Source organism: Theobroma umbraticum, unplaced genomic scaffold, assembly GCF_002168275.2.
Source record: "Theobroma umbraticum cultivar Fairchild unplaced genomic scaffold, ASM216827v3 scaffold_50.0, whole genome shotgun sequence".
Classification (NCBI taxonomy): domain Eukaryota; kingdom Viridiplantae; phylum Streptophyta; class Magnoliopsida; order Malvales; family Malvaceae; genus Theobroma; species Theobroma umbraticum.
Window position 1 is genome coordinate 3,268,986 of NW_018397261.1, and position 15,785 is coordinate 3,284,770.

At 33.2% G+C, this 15,785-nt stretch overlaps 3 protein-coding genes across 3 annotated transcripts; 2 read left to right on the forward strand and 1 right to left on the reverse strand.

Moving 5' to 3' along the window:
- The first annotated feature begins 528 nt into the window (after positions 1 to 528).
- Positions 529 to 2,550, forward strand: LOC110417896 (cytochrome P450 71AP13-like). The gene is made up of 2 exons (XM_021430488.2): positions 529 to 1,619; positions 1,721 to 2,550. The coding sequence occupies exons 1-2, from the start codon at positions 702 to 704 to the stop codon at positions 2,330 to 2,332; spliced, it is 1,530 nt and encodes a 509-aa protein (XP_021286163.1). The 5' UTR covers positions 529 to 701; the 3' UTR covers positions 2,333 to 2,550.
- Positions 2,551 to 3,248: 698 nt separating this feature from the next.
- On the reverse strand, positions 3,249 to 7,214 carry LOC110417804 (Rhodanese/Cell cycle control phosphatase superfamily protein). Its single transcript, XM_021430340.2, has 10 exons — positions 6,952 to 7,214; positions 6,745 to 6,840; positions 6,409 to 6,516; positions 5,884 to 5,980; positions 5,710 to 5,749; positions 5,501 to 5,575; positions 4,544 to 4,631; positions 4,347 to 4,414; positions 3,824 to 3,896; positions 3,249 to 3,730 (listed from the first exon to the last, which is right to left on the reverse strand). Exons 1-10 carry the CDS (start codon positions 7,087 to 7,089, stop codon positions 3,647 to 3,649), a joined length of 867 nt encoding a protein of 288 aa, XP_021286015.1. The 5' UTR covers positions 7,090 to 7,214; the 3' UTR covers positions 3,249 to 3,646.
- A 4,334-nt stretch (positions 7,215 to 11,548) lies between these two features.
- On the forward strand, positions 11,549 to 13,639 carry LOC110418404 (strychnine-11-hydroxylase-like). Its single transcript, XM_021431123.2, is given in 3 exon segments — positions 11,549 to 12,762; positions 12,887 to 12,899; positions 12,902 to 13,639. Coding segments are annotated over 3 exon segments (1,539 nt in total). The 5' UTR covers positions 11,549 to 11,835; the 3' UTR covers positions 13,501 to 13,639.
- Positions 13,640 to 15,785: the final 2,146 nt, after the last annotated feature.

Here is a 15,785-nt window from a genome sequence, read left to right on the forward strand (position 1 = left end):
GCTTTGTTTCCTTCTTCGCCTCTTTCCTTTGATAGCTGGGTTCTTTCTTTTTATTTCTGCTGTTCTTATTCATCCATTAATAGTTTGTGTAAACTACTAAGGAAGAGTCTGTTGAATATAACCGCTACAATCTTTATGCACCGAGTTTCATATTCCGAAGGGGCGAAAATTATCTTTAAAGACAGTGATACCACACCTCAGACTTTCTCTTACTATTTTCATTTATATTTCCCGTTTTCTATAATCACTCCCTACACCCTGTCTGTATGTTATTCAACCAAGTAACGAATCTCAGCTTAAGTTAACTATCTTTGGTGAAATTTATCAAGGAAAAAGAAAAGTCTTGCAGGATATCATAGCTAAAAGAACGAACATTATTTCGTCTTCAAGAAAGAGAAGGGAAAAAGGGGAAAGCACCCTTAAACTGATGGAGCTGTTGAAATACTGGTTTGCCTAGTGATCAAAGTGGATAAATTCAACAATCATTACGAGAGCTGATAGTACTTCTTCACATGGTAATTTTACAACAATAAATTTATTGGTTAGAGAACGTTATAATTAAGTATAACAAAAGTCAAGCACAAGTGGTAGAAAAAGCACCGTAAACAAGGAATCTGTCAGATCACGCTTCTGAATATAACTGAATGTAATCGGTAGAGAAGTTTGTTTGTCATTCCCTCAATTCGTCAAAAAGAACTCCAATGGCTTCCCTTCAATGGCTAAAAGAGAGCTGCAATCCCTCCTTGCTTTTTGCGTCCATCTTCCTTCTCATCCTCCTGCAATTTCTCCTTAAGGGAAAATCGAGCAAAAGAAATCCCAATCTTCCTCCCGGCCCTCCGAAGTTACCAATCATTGGTAACCTTCACCAGCTTGGTAGCATGCCACACCTCTCCCTCTGCCGCCTGGCTGAAAAGTTTGGACCCATCATGTGCTTACAACTAGGTGAAGTCCCAACTGTGGTAGTTTCATCAGCTAGAATGGCAAAGGAAGTGATGAAAACCCATGACCTTGCACTTTCAAGCCGCCCCCAGATCTTTTCAGCTAAACATCTGTTCTATGATTGCACTGACGTTGTCTTCTCCCCTTATGGTGCTTACTGGAGACATATTCGGAAAATCTGCATTCTTGAACTACTAAGTGCTAAACGGGTTCAATCATTTAGGTTTGTCAGGGAAGAAGAAGTTTCCCGACTGATCCATAGAATTGGAGAGTACTCTTATCCCAGCACCGTAAATCTAAGCAAGGTGCTAGGCTTGTATGCAAATGATGTTCTGTGCCGAGTTGCATTTGGAAGAGATTTCTCACAAGGAGGAGACTATGATCGGCATGGTTTCCAAAAGATGCTTGAAGATTATCAAGAGTTACTTGGAGGATTTAGTACCGGTGATTTCTTCCCTTCCATGGAGTTCATACACAACTTAACAGGTATGAAATCAAGACTCCAGCACACATTCCGACGCTTTGATCAGTTTTTCGATGAGATTATAAATGAACATCTTAATCCTAAAAGACAAAAAGAGGAGCGCTGCAAGGACCTTGTGGACGTTTTGCTAGATGTACAGAAAAATGGATCTAGTGAAATTCCTCTCACCATGGACAATGTTAAAGCCATCATCTTGGTAAGTAAGAGGTAGAACCTTTTATTTATTGAAGTTCATCAATGTGATGAAATCCACAGTAGTAGATAGATAGCCGCTGATAAATGCTATTCGTTTCGCAGGACATGTTTGCTGCAGGAACAGACACGACCTTCATAACTCTTGATTGGGGAATGACAGAGCTTATTATGAACCCAAAAGTCTTGGAAAGAGCTCAAGCAGAAGTCCGAAAGGTTGTAGGGGAGAGAAGAGTGGTCTTAGAAAGTGATCTGCCTCAGCTTGACTACATGAAAGCTGTCATCAAAGAGATCTTCCGTTTACATCCTCCTGCCCCAGTCTTAGTGCCCAGAGAATCCACAGAAGCTATTAGAATTAATGGGTTTGATATTCCAGACAAAACACGGGTTTTTGTCAATGCCTGGGCAATAGGCAGAGATCCGGAGTCATGGGAAAATCCTGAATCATTTGAACCAGAAAGATTTTTAGATAGTCCAATCGACTTCAAGGGGCAAGATTTTGAGTTGATACCATTTGGAGCCGGTAGAAGAAGCTGCCCAGCTATAACATTTGGCACAGCAACCGTAGAGCTTGCACTGGCTCAACTACTCCATAGCTTTGATTGGGAGCTTCCCCCAGGTACTGAAGCTAAAGATTTGGATATGACAGAAACTTTTGGCATTACAATGCACAGGATAGCCGACCTGACGGTTGTTGCCAAACCATATTTTCCATAGATCAAGGCATCGTTTAAAAATAAGTATGATAAATAAATAATAACTGACTAGGGATGAACAGGTTAGGTATGTTACAGAATTATAGACAAGTCCCCAAGGGAGGGAAGCTGTGTGATATTTTGTGTACTGGTATACCCCTGTTATCTTTTGTAAAGGGCACAGCCTTGCTAAATCAATTGTAATGAGGTGAACTGCGGTTCCCTGTTTTTTCCTTGCTAAATCAATTGTAACGAGGTGAATTGCGATGTTTTTTTTTTTAAAAAAAAAATCAAATTTATATTATTTATTCAAATAGATCATGACCTAATCAATGAGATAAATATTCAAATACTATGATTCTCTATCCTGATCAATGCAAATTGAAATTAAAAAATAATAAATAATAATAACCCAAGCTTGAAGGCATTGATAGATTGTCCTCTAATTTTAAAATATCCACAACAGATGCATCGATGCCTACTGGGCAAAATATCTTGTAATCAGTATGTTTTGCATCATCGCATGATGTAACAAGTATGTCCTGGAAGTCATGGTTGACAACCTAGGCTAGACTGCTCCGGAATCCTCTTTTTCATCTCCTCTTTTTCCAAATAAAATAAGACAGCATTAGCCTCTCACTTCCACAACAGATCCAAATTCCAAACAAAATGAAAAGCACACTTCAGGCCTTGTCACAATGTTAATGGACAATGGTGCAATATCTAATGCTGTGCGCCCAGATTTATAATACAAGAAATGAATAAAGAAATTTGGAAGTTTAGCTTGTCCACAGGACTACGACTCTAATATTGCCTAGCATACTCGCATGCCTATTATTTCTCATATACAAGGCAAACGAGAAACATACAAGTTGTGAGCATAAGTGCAATAAGCAGTGGCTACCTCTGGTAGTCAACTGAAATAGACTTCCAAAACAAATGGAAAGCTCTTGAAAATTTAGAGGAAAAATAAAACGAATGAATATGAATATATTACAGGCAGTAGCAGTAGAAATCTATATTTCTACCCGACAGCTAATCCAAGATTTCTCCTACAAGTTAGGATCCTTCTACAATTTTAAACGTCAATCACAACACACTTAATTCTCTAACAGCACAAGCAAGAGAATATCTCCAATGCAATGTGATTGAGAACATATTCAACATAAGGATTCAAACTTAAGAGGTAACTACAAGAACTCTGCAAACTACTCTGGCTTTCAAAATTGGGTTCCGGAACAAGTCTCGGGTCTCCAACACATGATCAACTGATCAAGAACTCAACTGTCATCTTCCAGATGTTTTAATCACTACCTTCAATCAGATTCACATAATGTCAGTGAGACCTTAAGTCCTGAAGATAACGACCTACTTGCTGTGCACCAATAAACAAGGCATCAGCAGCCACAAAAAGTCCAACCTGAAACAGAAGCAGTATGGGATTATCTTCGCAAGTAACTACACCTGAGACTACAGCTGGTGACTTTAATAGAATGATAAAGTGAATAATTACCAGGCGAGCAGAGAATAGTAACCGGTAACCCCAACCTTCTCTGGCAGCTTGTACTCTCTGTGGGTCTGTCCAACTGAAATTAAAGGGTATTAGAAAAAGCAGTGCTGCCTGATACAATCAAATACAAGTTACATGATCTCAAAATTTTAATTTTGAAATTCAAATTGCACTTGCTACTCAAGGTCACACTTTATGATTAGATAAATATAAAGGTGATTTTTTTTTTCTTTTTTTCCCCCTACAATCAAATATAAAGGAACTACAGGGCAGAGAAACTTTCAAGTAGAAAAGTTTGTCTTATGAACAAAAGGATACTTGGAGAAGTTATAAGGACACAAAGTGAACTGAAACAAAATGGTTTTAACATTCCCAAACCCAGTTTTGGAACTAAGTAGATAAATTATACATAAGAAGTCTGCCTTCCACACAGGTTAATCTCTCATATTTATTTTAGAAAACGAAAAAGTTGTGATAATTTCCAAGAAGCATGTCAAACAAAGAATGAGATGAGAAATATATGTACCCAAGAAACTCTGAAAGCCCACCAATTCCTGCAAACTTCAAAGGCTGAGTGCCTTCTCTGGCAAGATCCTAAAGAAAACAAGTTGAGATTTGCCAAATTAATTGAATTCCTTCAGTTATAATCAAACATAAATGAAATTAGAATCAGTGGGAAAATGAGAAATATAAAGACTAAAAGGAAATTTTATCCAGCACTACCTCTTCTTCAGCAGCCTCTAGACCCCCTTGAACCCAGAAAAGATTTCTATAGCCAGCATTACACAATACCTCGCAAGCAGCTAAAGATCTGCCAGAAAAAGTATAATTTAGTGAAGCAAGAAAATCAATACCATCTTGGGCATCTAAAGGGCACTTAAGATATATACGTTCACTTTCAATCCGAGTGGTGAAACTTTCCCACCCCCAACCACAAACCATAATATAGTGAATTTTTAACACAAATCCATGGACATGAACTTCAACTGTGAAAAACAACAGCGGGGTAGCATACAAAAGTCAGGCTAGAAAGACCAAAAATCTGAATTGAGGACATAAGATGTACTTATCAGTTGTCCTAATTGACCCATTCACCTACATCAAATAATGACAATAATTTTGATCAAATTCTATCCATTTTTTCACCATTTTCTTTTTCTTTTACGATGCTCAGCAACTGGACTGGTGCAGATGCAATGCAGACTTATAACCACAGGTTTATTTCTGAAGAATATTACCAATTCCAGATCCCTTTTTATTATTTTAGAAAAAGAATACAATCGTTCTGAACCATTATCTGAAGCCTTTCAGTCAAATTAGTCAATGCTGTTAGCACCTCCCAAGGGCACAGGAATACCAGAAGGTCAGAGCAATTTCCAATGCATTTGTTGTCACAAAACCATTCTTTTGAGAGATATTATTGCATAAAAGATTGACAATAAAAAATACTGTCCTTGGAAAAACAGGAATAAAGGTTATAATCATAGTTGTATCCTCAATACGGAGCCACATGTTTGGGTTCTACCAGGTGATTTAGCATTTTGCTGTCTAAGAAACAAATAACATTTTCAGCTGAAATCAAATTAAAAAGAAAAATTAGTTCATTTCAAAATGAAACAACAACCAATACTGAAGCGCAAACCCTCTCTGACTCTCTGCCACTTCAAACAAAAAAATTACCTCAATCCTTTCTGGCATGCAACAATAAGCTCTGCATCTTTTGGGAATTTTTCCTCAACTTTTGACAAGAACTGTCTGTCAAATAAAACAAAGAGAAATAGTACAAAATTTATTCTATACACATGCATATGTGAGAGTGGACATGCACGAGCACATATGTGCAGAGGCACATGCACAAAATAGAGGAGCAAAGGTAACTTATAATGAACCTGCCATAAGATAATGTAGGCGTGCCACTCCACCAACCCCCTATAGAAAAAATAAGTCAATTTTAATGTCAGTCTCAACAACAGATCAGATAAGTTTATCAAGTAACCCTGCATCAGGCAAACCATTATTATGATCTTTCCGGAAGTTAGAAGATAGCAAGAATTGAGTGATACCCATCACAAAATTGGTGACTTTTCTGGAAAGGGTTCCAACATCAAATTTGTTATCATTATCAAAGATTGGTACCCAGGTGGAGCCTTTAACCCATGCCTTCAAAACAGAGTGAAATAGATTAATATGTTCTAACCACAAATAAAGTTATATTAACCTTGAAGATACCATACGACATACAATTCCCAAAGTAAGAAGGGGAGAAAAGGGAAAAAGCAAAACTTTATTAATCCATCAATCTTTAGTCACCAACTACTTACCAGTTTCCCAACAAGAATCAATATATTAGAGCAATATGCCAAATTAATGCCTTTCAACATGGAACATCAAAGGAATATGCCAACATAATGCCCTTCAACATTGCATGTCAAACAGAGACTACAGATGAAAATATGTTCATAACGAATGATAAAGACTAGAGTAGCTTCAATGCTGACAAAAAGAGTGCCAAAGGAAACGAGTTGTAACAATTATGTTTGTGAATTGGAGATGGAAAAGCAGTGATTAGAAAATAAACATTTAACAACCTTCTCGCGCTCGCTTGATGGACGAACGTCAAGTAGAGGCTTGTTAGAAAGTTGAATTGCATAACCTGCCTCTCTAGGTGTAAGAACCTTTACTTTTCCTTCCCTAATCTGTACACACAACGCAGCTAAAAATTACTTCTAGTAAAGCACAAGGACCCCCATGAATTTCAATTTGATGGATTTAGAAGTATCTTCCAAATCATCCTCATTATACTTATTAAGAACATAAACTCATTGGAAAAAAAGAACTAGTTTATCAACGACGACAGAGAAAATTCAGGAAAATCAGATGAAAGAAAAAGTTAGTTACTTGGTTGGAGATTATAGAATATATACCATAGCATCCCATCTCTTCTTTGCAGCAGCCATATCTCTCATTTGCTTCAACTCAAAATCTTCTGCACCAGCTTGCATTCGAATAACCCCACATTGCTAAATTCACCAAAAAAAGAAAACAAAAAACAATGAAAAAAAGCAACAATAAAGTAGAAAAACGAAATCCCATTGAATTAAAAGGTTGGAAAAGTAGAAGGAAAGCATTACAAAACGTTGATTAGTAGAGGTGGATCGACGTCTGAAAGTAGATATCCTTGAACTTGAAGAATTCAAAGAAGTAGCTTTTCGCTCATTAAGGCGCGAGATGGTTGAAGCATTGAGAGAAGGAAGGGTCAGAGAAGCCATGATTATGATATATTCTTTGTCTAAAAATGGATATTTTTATCAGATGAATTTTGCTTTATCTTTTCTGGGGATTGCTATTCGATTTTATCTCTCGGGATGATATCGGAAAATCCACCTGTCACAATTCACAGCGGTCGCAGTCGGAGAAAGCAGCTTCACACACCCGGTAAACGACGTCGTTTCTTTTCTTTTTTGTTTTAAGGCATCGTACTCTCTCCATCACATTTTTTTCTTTCTTCTTTTTTAATGTCCTAAAATTATGTCATGTTTCTTTTAAAATTTTTTACATTTTAACATTTCAAAAATATTAATTTTTTATTTTTTGATATTAAAAGTCATAGGATATCCATTTTATAAAGAAATTAAAGTTTAATCTTAAATACACTAAAATCAATTTTTTTCTTAAACTTTACAAAAATCAAAAAGAACAAACAATTTAAGAAGAAAGAGTACTATATTCCAATTCAATAAATTTACTTTTTTTATCTCAATTTTAACAAAATTTAATTCTTACACTTTTATTATAAATCAGTTTAAAAATAATTACCAACAGTGTTAAGAGTTTATCATTAATTTGGATTATATAACATTTTGGTGACATCATGGTGTGATGAGACAAATTAATTTTTTTTAACACGTCCTAAGTATGAGTCTAAAAAATTATATTTGATTTTAATTAAATAATAACTAATATCTTTAAATTTTAAAAATAATTTTTAATATTTTTATTAAAAAAATTTTTATATTAATATAATCAAATTAACATATCACATCATCAATAAAAAAATCATGTAATAAAAATTTTAAAAAATTCAACACCGTTCTCAATTGTCTCTTTTAATAAAAATATTTAGGTTAGGATCATTAATATTGGAATAGAGCGACTAAAACGGTGGAATTGAAATAGTAAAATTGAAGTTAAAACCACTTGCAAGTTGGCCCGACAGCAAGATCACCTTTCTTAATACTATTTTTTTTTAATCTTATTAGTAATATGTTTTCATATGTTTTTGAGGGAAATAATTTTCTGCATCTGTACTTTAACACGAGATGTGATTGTAAAACAAAATTATAATAATTTATCAAAAATTTGTTGAGTGCTATCACAGTTTTATTTACGTAAAATCAACTATGTAAGCAAATTGAATGAAAAGCATTGGTTTTATTATTTGATAATAATGAGTTTTCGACTAGTACTTTGTTGCGGGAGTTATTAATTAATATAATTTGAAGATTATTCTAAATAATTATATAATTTTATAATAATATATATTTTATCGATAAATTGAATAATAAAGTAATTAAAAACAATGTATGAATAAATGTTGTTTGTTATTGATGTTAACAACATTTTGTGAAAAATAATAATAATTGTAAGTAACGTTGAAATACATTTTTTTATCTAGAATATAAGTTTAAGAAATTGTTAATATAGATTTAAATAAAATTCAAACCATAAAAAAAATTGCTCAAAAAATACGAAATTTGTACAGGAAGTTCTGAAATTGCATTCTTGCAATTGAAGATGAAGTTTATACAAAATTGGCAAAAACTTACTAAATGTTGTTTGAGTGTTCATATCATTTGGGCAACAATTTGTGAACTAATTTTTGCATTTGCAAACCATTTTGTCCAAAAAAAAAAACTGCAATTGTAATTGGTCTAAAGAAGTATATAATATATACGATGCTTGAGACAGTGATGTGCGGTTTGGCAATATTTTGATCCAGGTGAGATAATCGGTAAACTTTGTCTAAATCACCTCCTAGTAATATTATTTTCCCACCAAAAATTCTGTCCAAATTTTCAAAATAATCAATTATTCATTATGTTTTGAAATTGTCTTTTAATGAGCATTAGTCATTGCATGCAAACAATTTGGACACAAAAACTAACAAAAAAAATTTTTAACTTACGAATTCTTTAAAAGAAATATGAAGTTAAAAGAAGAAAAAGCAAATGACAGGAGGAAAATTTTAAGAGTGAATATTATAAATTAAAAAAATTATTGAAAAGTGATAAAAAATGAAAATTTATTAAACATATAATTAAAGAAGTGAGAAAATATGTTATTTTATTTTTTATTTTTTATTTTTACATATTTTTAATAAAAAATGAAATAATTAGTTTAAAATTAATAGGGATGTAGAAGCGAGAAAAAATAAATATTTATTAAAAATAAGAGAGTAAATAAATATTTTATTAATTATCTTAAATTTTATATACTTAATTGTATTATAATTATAAAAATATGAGATCTTTCCAAAGGATGGTCTCACTCATCGGTCGGCTTGTGTCAAAACACAATGAGATAAACCTCATAACATCAAAACAAAGAAAAATATATATATCAAATCAAAATCACCCAAAAACACAATCATTAATTAGACTCTAACACTAAAAAAATATATCACAACTAAAATTAACATAATCAAAAATAAAAAAGAATAATCATAAGTGGACGGTCAATAAGGTTGTCTTAGTGAACAAAAGAGGACTTCCTAATATAATTTTGAAATTCCAAATTCAAATCTTATAATGTATGAATTTGATCTGATTTTAAGCTAAATTTATTAATTGATTGGTTAAGTTTAATTTTATTAATTTCTTACATAAGATGTGATACTTAGTTGTGATTTTGAATTTATCAACCCCTAATAACATTTTTCTGGTGAGATTTTCCATGTGAGACAGTGAGAGTGTCTATTTTGAATTATATGGTTTGGTTGGTTTTGTGGTATTTTGAAATACCTTACAGCTTAGGAAGGTAAATATGTTTGGGGATAGTAATGCTGTTGGGTTTCCTTGAGGTACTCTTTGTTTTGGGGTTTATGGAAAACATGAAAAACCACAGTGAATACTTGGTTACCATAGTTCAAACATGAATTTCCTTGTTCTTTTTTGGTCTGAAAGGCACATTTTGCTTTTGACAGGATTAAGAAAACCAAACTCAAATGCCTCATGAACAATATTGAATAAATCTGCATGGATTGGACCACTTGTCTCACGTTTCCTTTTATCCTTTTCTTTATTATTATTATTTTTTTTTGAAAGTTATATGCTAGTAGAGATTTCTTACCAAGCCAAACTGAATTGCAAAATAGTTCTAAAGCCATTTTTTTTTCTTTGCTTTAGTTTCCCTATTCTTTTCTCCATTTCTATTCTCTCTGAGCCTACAATACATACTCTTTGGGTACAACACAAACTCTCTCCCTTGCTTGTTAAGTTTGAGAAGATTTAATTAATTAATAACTTTTTACTTCCAAATAGTTAAATTCTATTTTTTTCTTTCAGTAAAAGTAACTTTGTACTCAATTTTATATCTCTTAATTTACTTTTTGATTAGAGAATTTGAATCCAACCCTTTGACTAGGGAATAAATGCATTTAACATTTAATCAAATGATCAGATGTATCAATTAATATACTTATATTATATACAAAAACAAAATTAATGTACTTAAGCTATTTATGAAAGAATTTACTAATTCCTGCAAGTACTTAAAATTCAGTAAGTTTACATGTTTAATGTCTCTTCTCATCGACGCAACATTGTTAAAAACTCAACGTTGGACTTTAATCGGCATTTAAAGATCATAAATGCGGTTGCAAATTTTAAACAAATTATGTAATTTAATTGTTGGATTATAAGTGAATACCGTTTACTCTTAGTAAAAAGTTAGACTGGTTGTATTACTATACTAAGAAGCAATTAATGATTTCCTACTTTTAAGTTTTGTTAGGAAATTTGTGTTTCCATGTGAATTATAAAAATATAGCAAACGAACAAAGCATGAACAACTAATTAAATTTAATGTACGTATAGATCTTACCCAAAATAAAAGTGACTAACAGAATTAGATTAAACATTGTAATCAATTAACTTTACATTAAAATTAGATATTTAAAGGTATAATGTCATAAACTGAGAAGAGGAAACAGTTCATTACTTTGTAAATTTGTTATAAAGAGATAATTTTGTATATATGGTTAGAAGATAGAAGAGATTGAAATTTGTTCAAGATATTGTAGTTGGCTAGGTTTTTATGGTGTTTAATGAGTGAGACATTATAAAAAGGCATATAGATTTCTGGACCATCAGCTTGATTTATGTTTAAATTTAAAATTTTTTATTCAAATTCTAAAATAGATTGAGAGAAATTTCTGAGATCTCTCATTATGTAACTTAAAGTTTTTATAAAAGAGAGAGAGAGAGAGAGAGAGAGAGAGAGAATAAGCTGTGCATGGTTTGCCCTAATGAAGAAAATGTCTAATATACCAAGTGGAATATGAAAAATGTTTAGGGAAGCACAGGGAAGATGTATGTTTTTATCTTATAATTAAAATGATTTCCTTTAGCTCCTCCGACATTAATTCGAAATTACACAACAATATTCTACCCTTCGACGAGGGCATCGTTGATTGCATGTTTTAAGACATTTTCGTTGTGTCTTTATCATTCAGTCTAGCCCTTCTCTATGATCAATTTCTATTCAAAGAAGGGAATACAATTATTGGTAAGTTGCGTCCTTGCCCCACCATAGGCAGAATGAAAGCTCTATTACAATCATATATTAAATTTGCATTCAAAGAAGGGAATACAATCATTGGTAAGTTGCAGCCTTGCCCCCACCATTGGTAGAATGAAAGCTCCATTAAAATCATATATTAAATACGCACGTTAGTCAGGGGTAGAAACATTAACAAATGTCAATCACTTCGCCAAGTAAATTTCTACTGTTAATTAATGAATTTCTTTCTCTCCAAAGTCATCACCATCGATCACACCATGAATTTTCTACTTATCTTGACGCTCTTAATGATTGCTATGGCACCTCTGGTGTTGCTGATCAATCAGGAAAAGAAGAAAGTTCGAGCGAGAAGGCTTCCTCCTGGCCCGTGGAAGATACCTGTTATAGGGAACCTACACCAGCTAGGTTACTTACCCCATAAGTCGATTCAACGACTTTCGCAAAAATATGGATCGCTCATGTTTTTGCAACTAGGGTCCGCGCCAACTCTTATTGTCTCTTCGGCAGATGCGGCAAGGGCGATCTTCAAAGCCCATGATGTTGTTTTTTCAGGTAGACCAGCTGATTTATATGTTGCAAGGAAGTTTAGTTATAATTTGAACAGTATATCTTTTGCTCCCTATGGAGCGTTTTGGAGGGAGATAAGGAAGATAGCGATATTAGAACTCCTTAGTTCAAGGAGGGTCCAATCATTCCGGGCCGTGAGGGATGAAGAGGTAGCATTTATGCTAACTCATATAGCTCGCTCGTCAGGCCCCGTAAATCTTAATAAACTATCACTTGTGTTAACAAATAACGTTGTATGTCGCGTGGCTTTTGGTAAAAGATATGGAGGAAATGATGGTACAAGCAGATTCGACGCCCTCATGCATGAAACACAAGTCCTCTTGGGGGAATTTCCTTTATCAGATTTCTTTCCATGGATGCGGTGGCTCAACAAGTTTAATGGCCTGGAAGCAAGAGTGGAGAGGAACTTCAGAGAACTAGATGAGTTTTATGACGAAGTGATAGAGGAACATATTGATCCAACAAGGCTTAAATTAGATAACCATGCAGATATTGTCGATGTACTTATCCGAATACAAAAGGATCCAAGTCAAGGGATTACGCTTAGCAATCAACAAATTAAGGGTATCCTCACGGTATGCTAAATACATTTTTTTTTTTCAATCTTGTTTTCTTTCTTTCGCTCTTTTTACATACTTTGGTACATAATTCTTTTTAGAGATTGGACTCTGAAAACAAACTACATATTACATATTTCAGGACATGTTCTTTGCGGGACTGATACCACTGCATCTACTCTTGTTTGGACCTTAACCGAGTTGATCAGAAATCCATCGTTGATGGAAAGAGCACAAGCTGAGGTACGAGAAGTTGCTAAGGGAAGAGGGAAAGTCGAAGAAAGTGACCTTCCTAAACTGTTTTCCCTAGAATTAATTATAAAGGAGGCACTTAGGCTCCACCCACCAGCCCCTCTATTGGTCCCCCGAGAAACCACGGAGGATTGTACGGTTGGAGATTACACAATTCCAGTCAAAACAAGGGTGCTTGTGGATGTAAGATCAATAGGAACAGACTCGAAATATTGGGAGAATCCAAATGAGTTTCGACCTGATAGATTCTTGAATAGCTCAATTGATTTCAGCGGGCAACATTTCGAGTTTTTACCATTCGGGGTAGGCCGAAGGGGTTGTCCTGGATCAAGTTTCGCTATCTTGCTTGTTCAACTTGCACTCGCGAATCTTCTGCATCGCTTTGACTGGCAATTGCCTGATGGAATGAGCACAGAGGACGTGGATATGGAAGAAGAGTTCGGGCTTACAATGTTCAAGAAAACTCCTCTTTGTCTCGTAGCTAGGACAGTGGGTGAATGGTGATAGATCATGTATGGTAATTTCTCATTCAATATTTCATGTCGTCCCCCAAAATAAACATTTATCCATATGATTCTTGTTTTATTTTATTGTTAGATTTTGTGGAAAGAGCAGCTAAGTGAATTGAGCTTCCAACCATTCACACTCGTAATACTTGATGGTTCGAATAATTCAATATGTCACTATCTCTTGCCTACTAGAATTCGGCCCCTCTAAACACTCCCTTGATAATAGAATGAAAGATCATAAGCTAATGATATATTAAATTAAAAGTTTTTCTTTGAGAAAGAGAGAAGGGTGGTCATAGAGATGGGAATGTACCAAGTGTAAAAAAACATAAGTGAGGAGAGAATTTTGGAAACAAATGTCTTTTGCAGCAATTACCCAACATGCCAATTTTGCATCCAAGGAGGGGAAACCCTTGAATCCCCAAAGAAGTGGATCATCGAAGTTGCAAAGCAGCAGAATGTGAATTGCTAACATTGAGTAAGTGTAATCCCATTAATATCACTTCGTAAATAACAAAGAATCAAGTAAAAGAGGAGAAAGAAAAAGGATCTAAGAGTACTACCCACGTACATATGTGGTTGCTAACAACGAGAAGTGGTATGCCAAGACGTCGCGGGCAAGACGATTGACGGTATCAATATTATGAACGGAGATGGTGTTGAGAAGAGAGGCTACCGCCTCTACAACCAACGATTTATTGAAATAAACAAAACAGAATTAAAAACATCAGGCAACACAATAAATCTGAAATTTTATTTTAAAAGTCACCAGCAATAAACAGATCTCAAAGTATTTCTATCTGCAAAGCAAAACTTATATGTATTTTCCACACTTTTTCATATGTTAATTTAAAAAGAAAATATGTAATGACATTTAACAAGGGATCAGACAAGAAAGAAAAATCTACCACTTAAAAGATATTAAAATTACTTAGTGGCTTGAATAATTTAATATGTCAGTATCTATTGCCCACTGGAATTCGGTACCCCAATGATGGAGTGAGAGATTTGTTTGGAGGACAAAAATAATATCTATAAAATAATCATATTAAAAATTCAATATTTATAAAAATAAAATTTAAAAAATTAAAGACAAATTATAAAATTTTTTAGGATGGCACCTACTAGCCCTCTCTACTCCTCCTCACGTCCCCCACACCTCCAATCCCAAAAAGAGTCCAAAAAAAATATAAACCTTTTTTTATCTCAACTTCAACTTCTCTAATAGTAAAAGCTCAAATACTTAAATAAACCTTTAAACTATATCACAAGTCAATTTAGTCTTTATTTTTTATTATATTTAAATAAACTCTTGAACTTTTATTTTGATCAAATAAGCTCATCTTACTAGTTTGGTTAACTTCTATTAATCAATAGTACATCTAATAATTTTTATACCATGTTATTTGTCATGTGACATGTAACATGTCATCTTGATAAAGTCAATGCCACGTAACATTTAACTTGGGATCAAAAATTGCTAGTTTGGAATTGAGTTTTATTTTCAAATGTCAAAAATTATTGATTATTGATTTAAAACAAAAAAATTAAAAAAACCTAATTTTCTAATTACCAGCTTTTCTTATTTGATTGCCATCCATCTTTCCTAACAAAAAAAAACATTAATCCAACCTTTCTAATTTATGAAGCCTTTGTTACTCGACTGAAATTTGGTGTAAAGAAATCTGAAGATACCTAAAATAGAAAGAGTTAAGATAGGAAATAACGTTTATAATACTAAAATAGCAAACACACATAATGTTGATCTATAATAAAAGAAAATCAAATCCTTTCTCTTCTCTTTCCTAGAATTTGTAGAAATTTGATGTTTCTCTTCCTTAGAATTTGTAAGAGAATTTGATGGTATTGAATTTATTTATTAATAATAATAGATTCTCTTCCACATCTTCACAAATTATAAAAATTTAAGACTACTCAAATAACAATTTTCAAAGAAAAAAAAATTGCAAATAGGAAGAGGACATTCTGACTATAAGGTACATTGAGTTAGAAAAATTGAAGAAGTGAAGGTTTTTTTAGGAAGGATGGCTTTAAGAACATGGTAATTAGTTAATAACAATAGTAATCAATTCGAAGAAATTAGTTTTTTTTCAATTTTTTTTCAAATTTTTAATAAATAATTTTTCAAATGTCAATAATTTTTCATGTCATCATTTACCACATGACATTGATGTCATTAAGATAATATTTCAACATGTCATGTAAAAAAGACTTAACATAAAAAATTATTGATTATATCGTTGACAATAGAAGTTAGTC

What these genes read in the sequence shown, in the direction of transcription:
- LOC110417804 (XM_021430340.2), bottom strand. Translation starts at nt 7,089, where the DNA reads ATGGCTTCTCTGACCCTTCCTTCTCTCAATGCTTCAACCATCTCGCGC. An exon ending in AGTCACCAATTTTGTGATGG is followed by an intron (nt 5,750 to 5,883) that starts GTATCACTCAAT and finishes TTTTTTCTATAG; the next exon opens with GGGGTTGGTGGAGTGGCACG. An exon ending in GGGCTTTCAGAGTTTCTTGG is followed by an intron (nt 3,897 to 4,346) that starts GTACATATATTT and finishes CTTTAATTTCAG; the next exon opens with TTGGACAGACCCACAGAGAG.
- LOC110417896 (XM_021430488.2), top strand. Translation starts at nt 702, where the DNA reads ATGGCTTCCCTTCAATGGCTAAAAGAGAGCTGCAATCCCTCCTTGCTT. An exon ending in ATGTTAAAGCCATCATCTTG is followed by an intron (nt 1,620 to 1,720) that starts GTAAGTAAGAGG and finishes TTCGTTTCGCAG; the next exon opens with GACATGTTTGCTGCAGGAAC.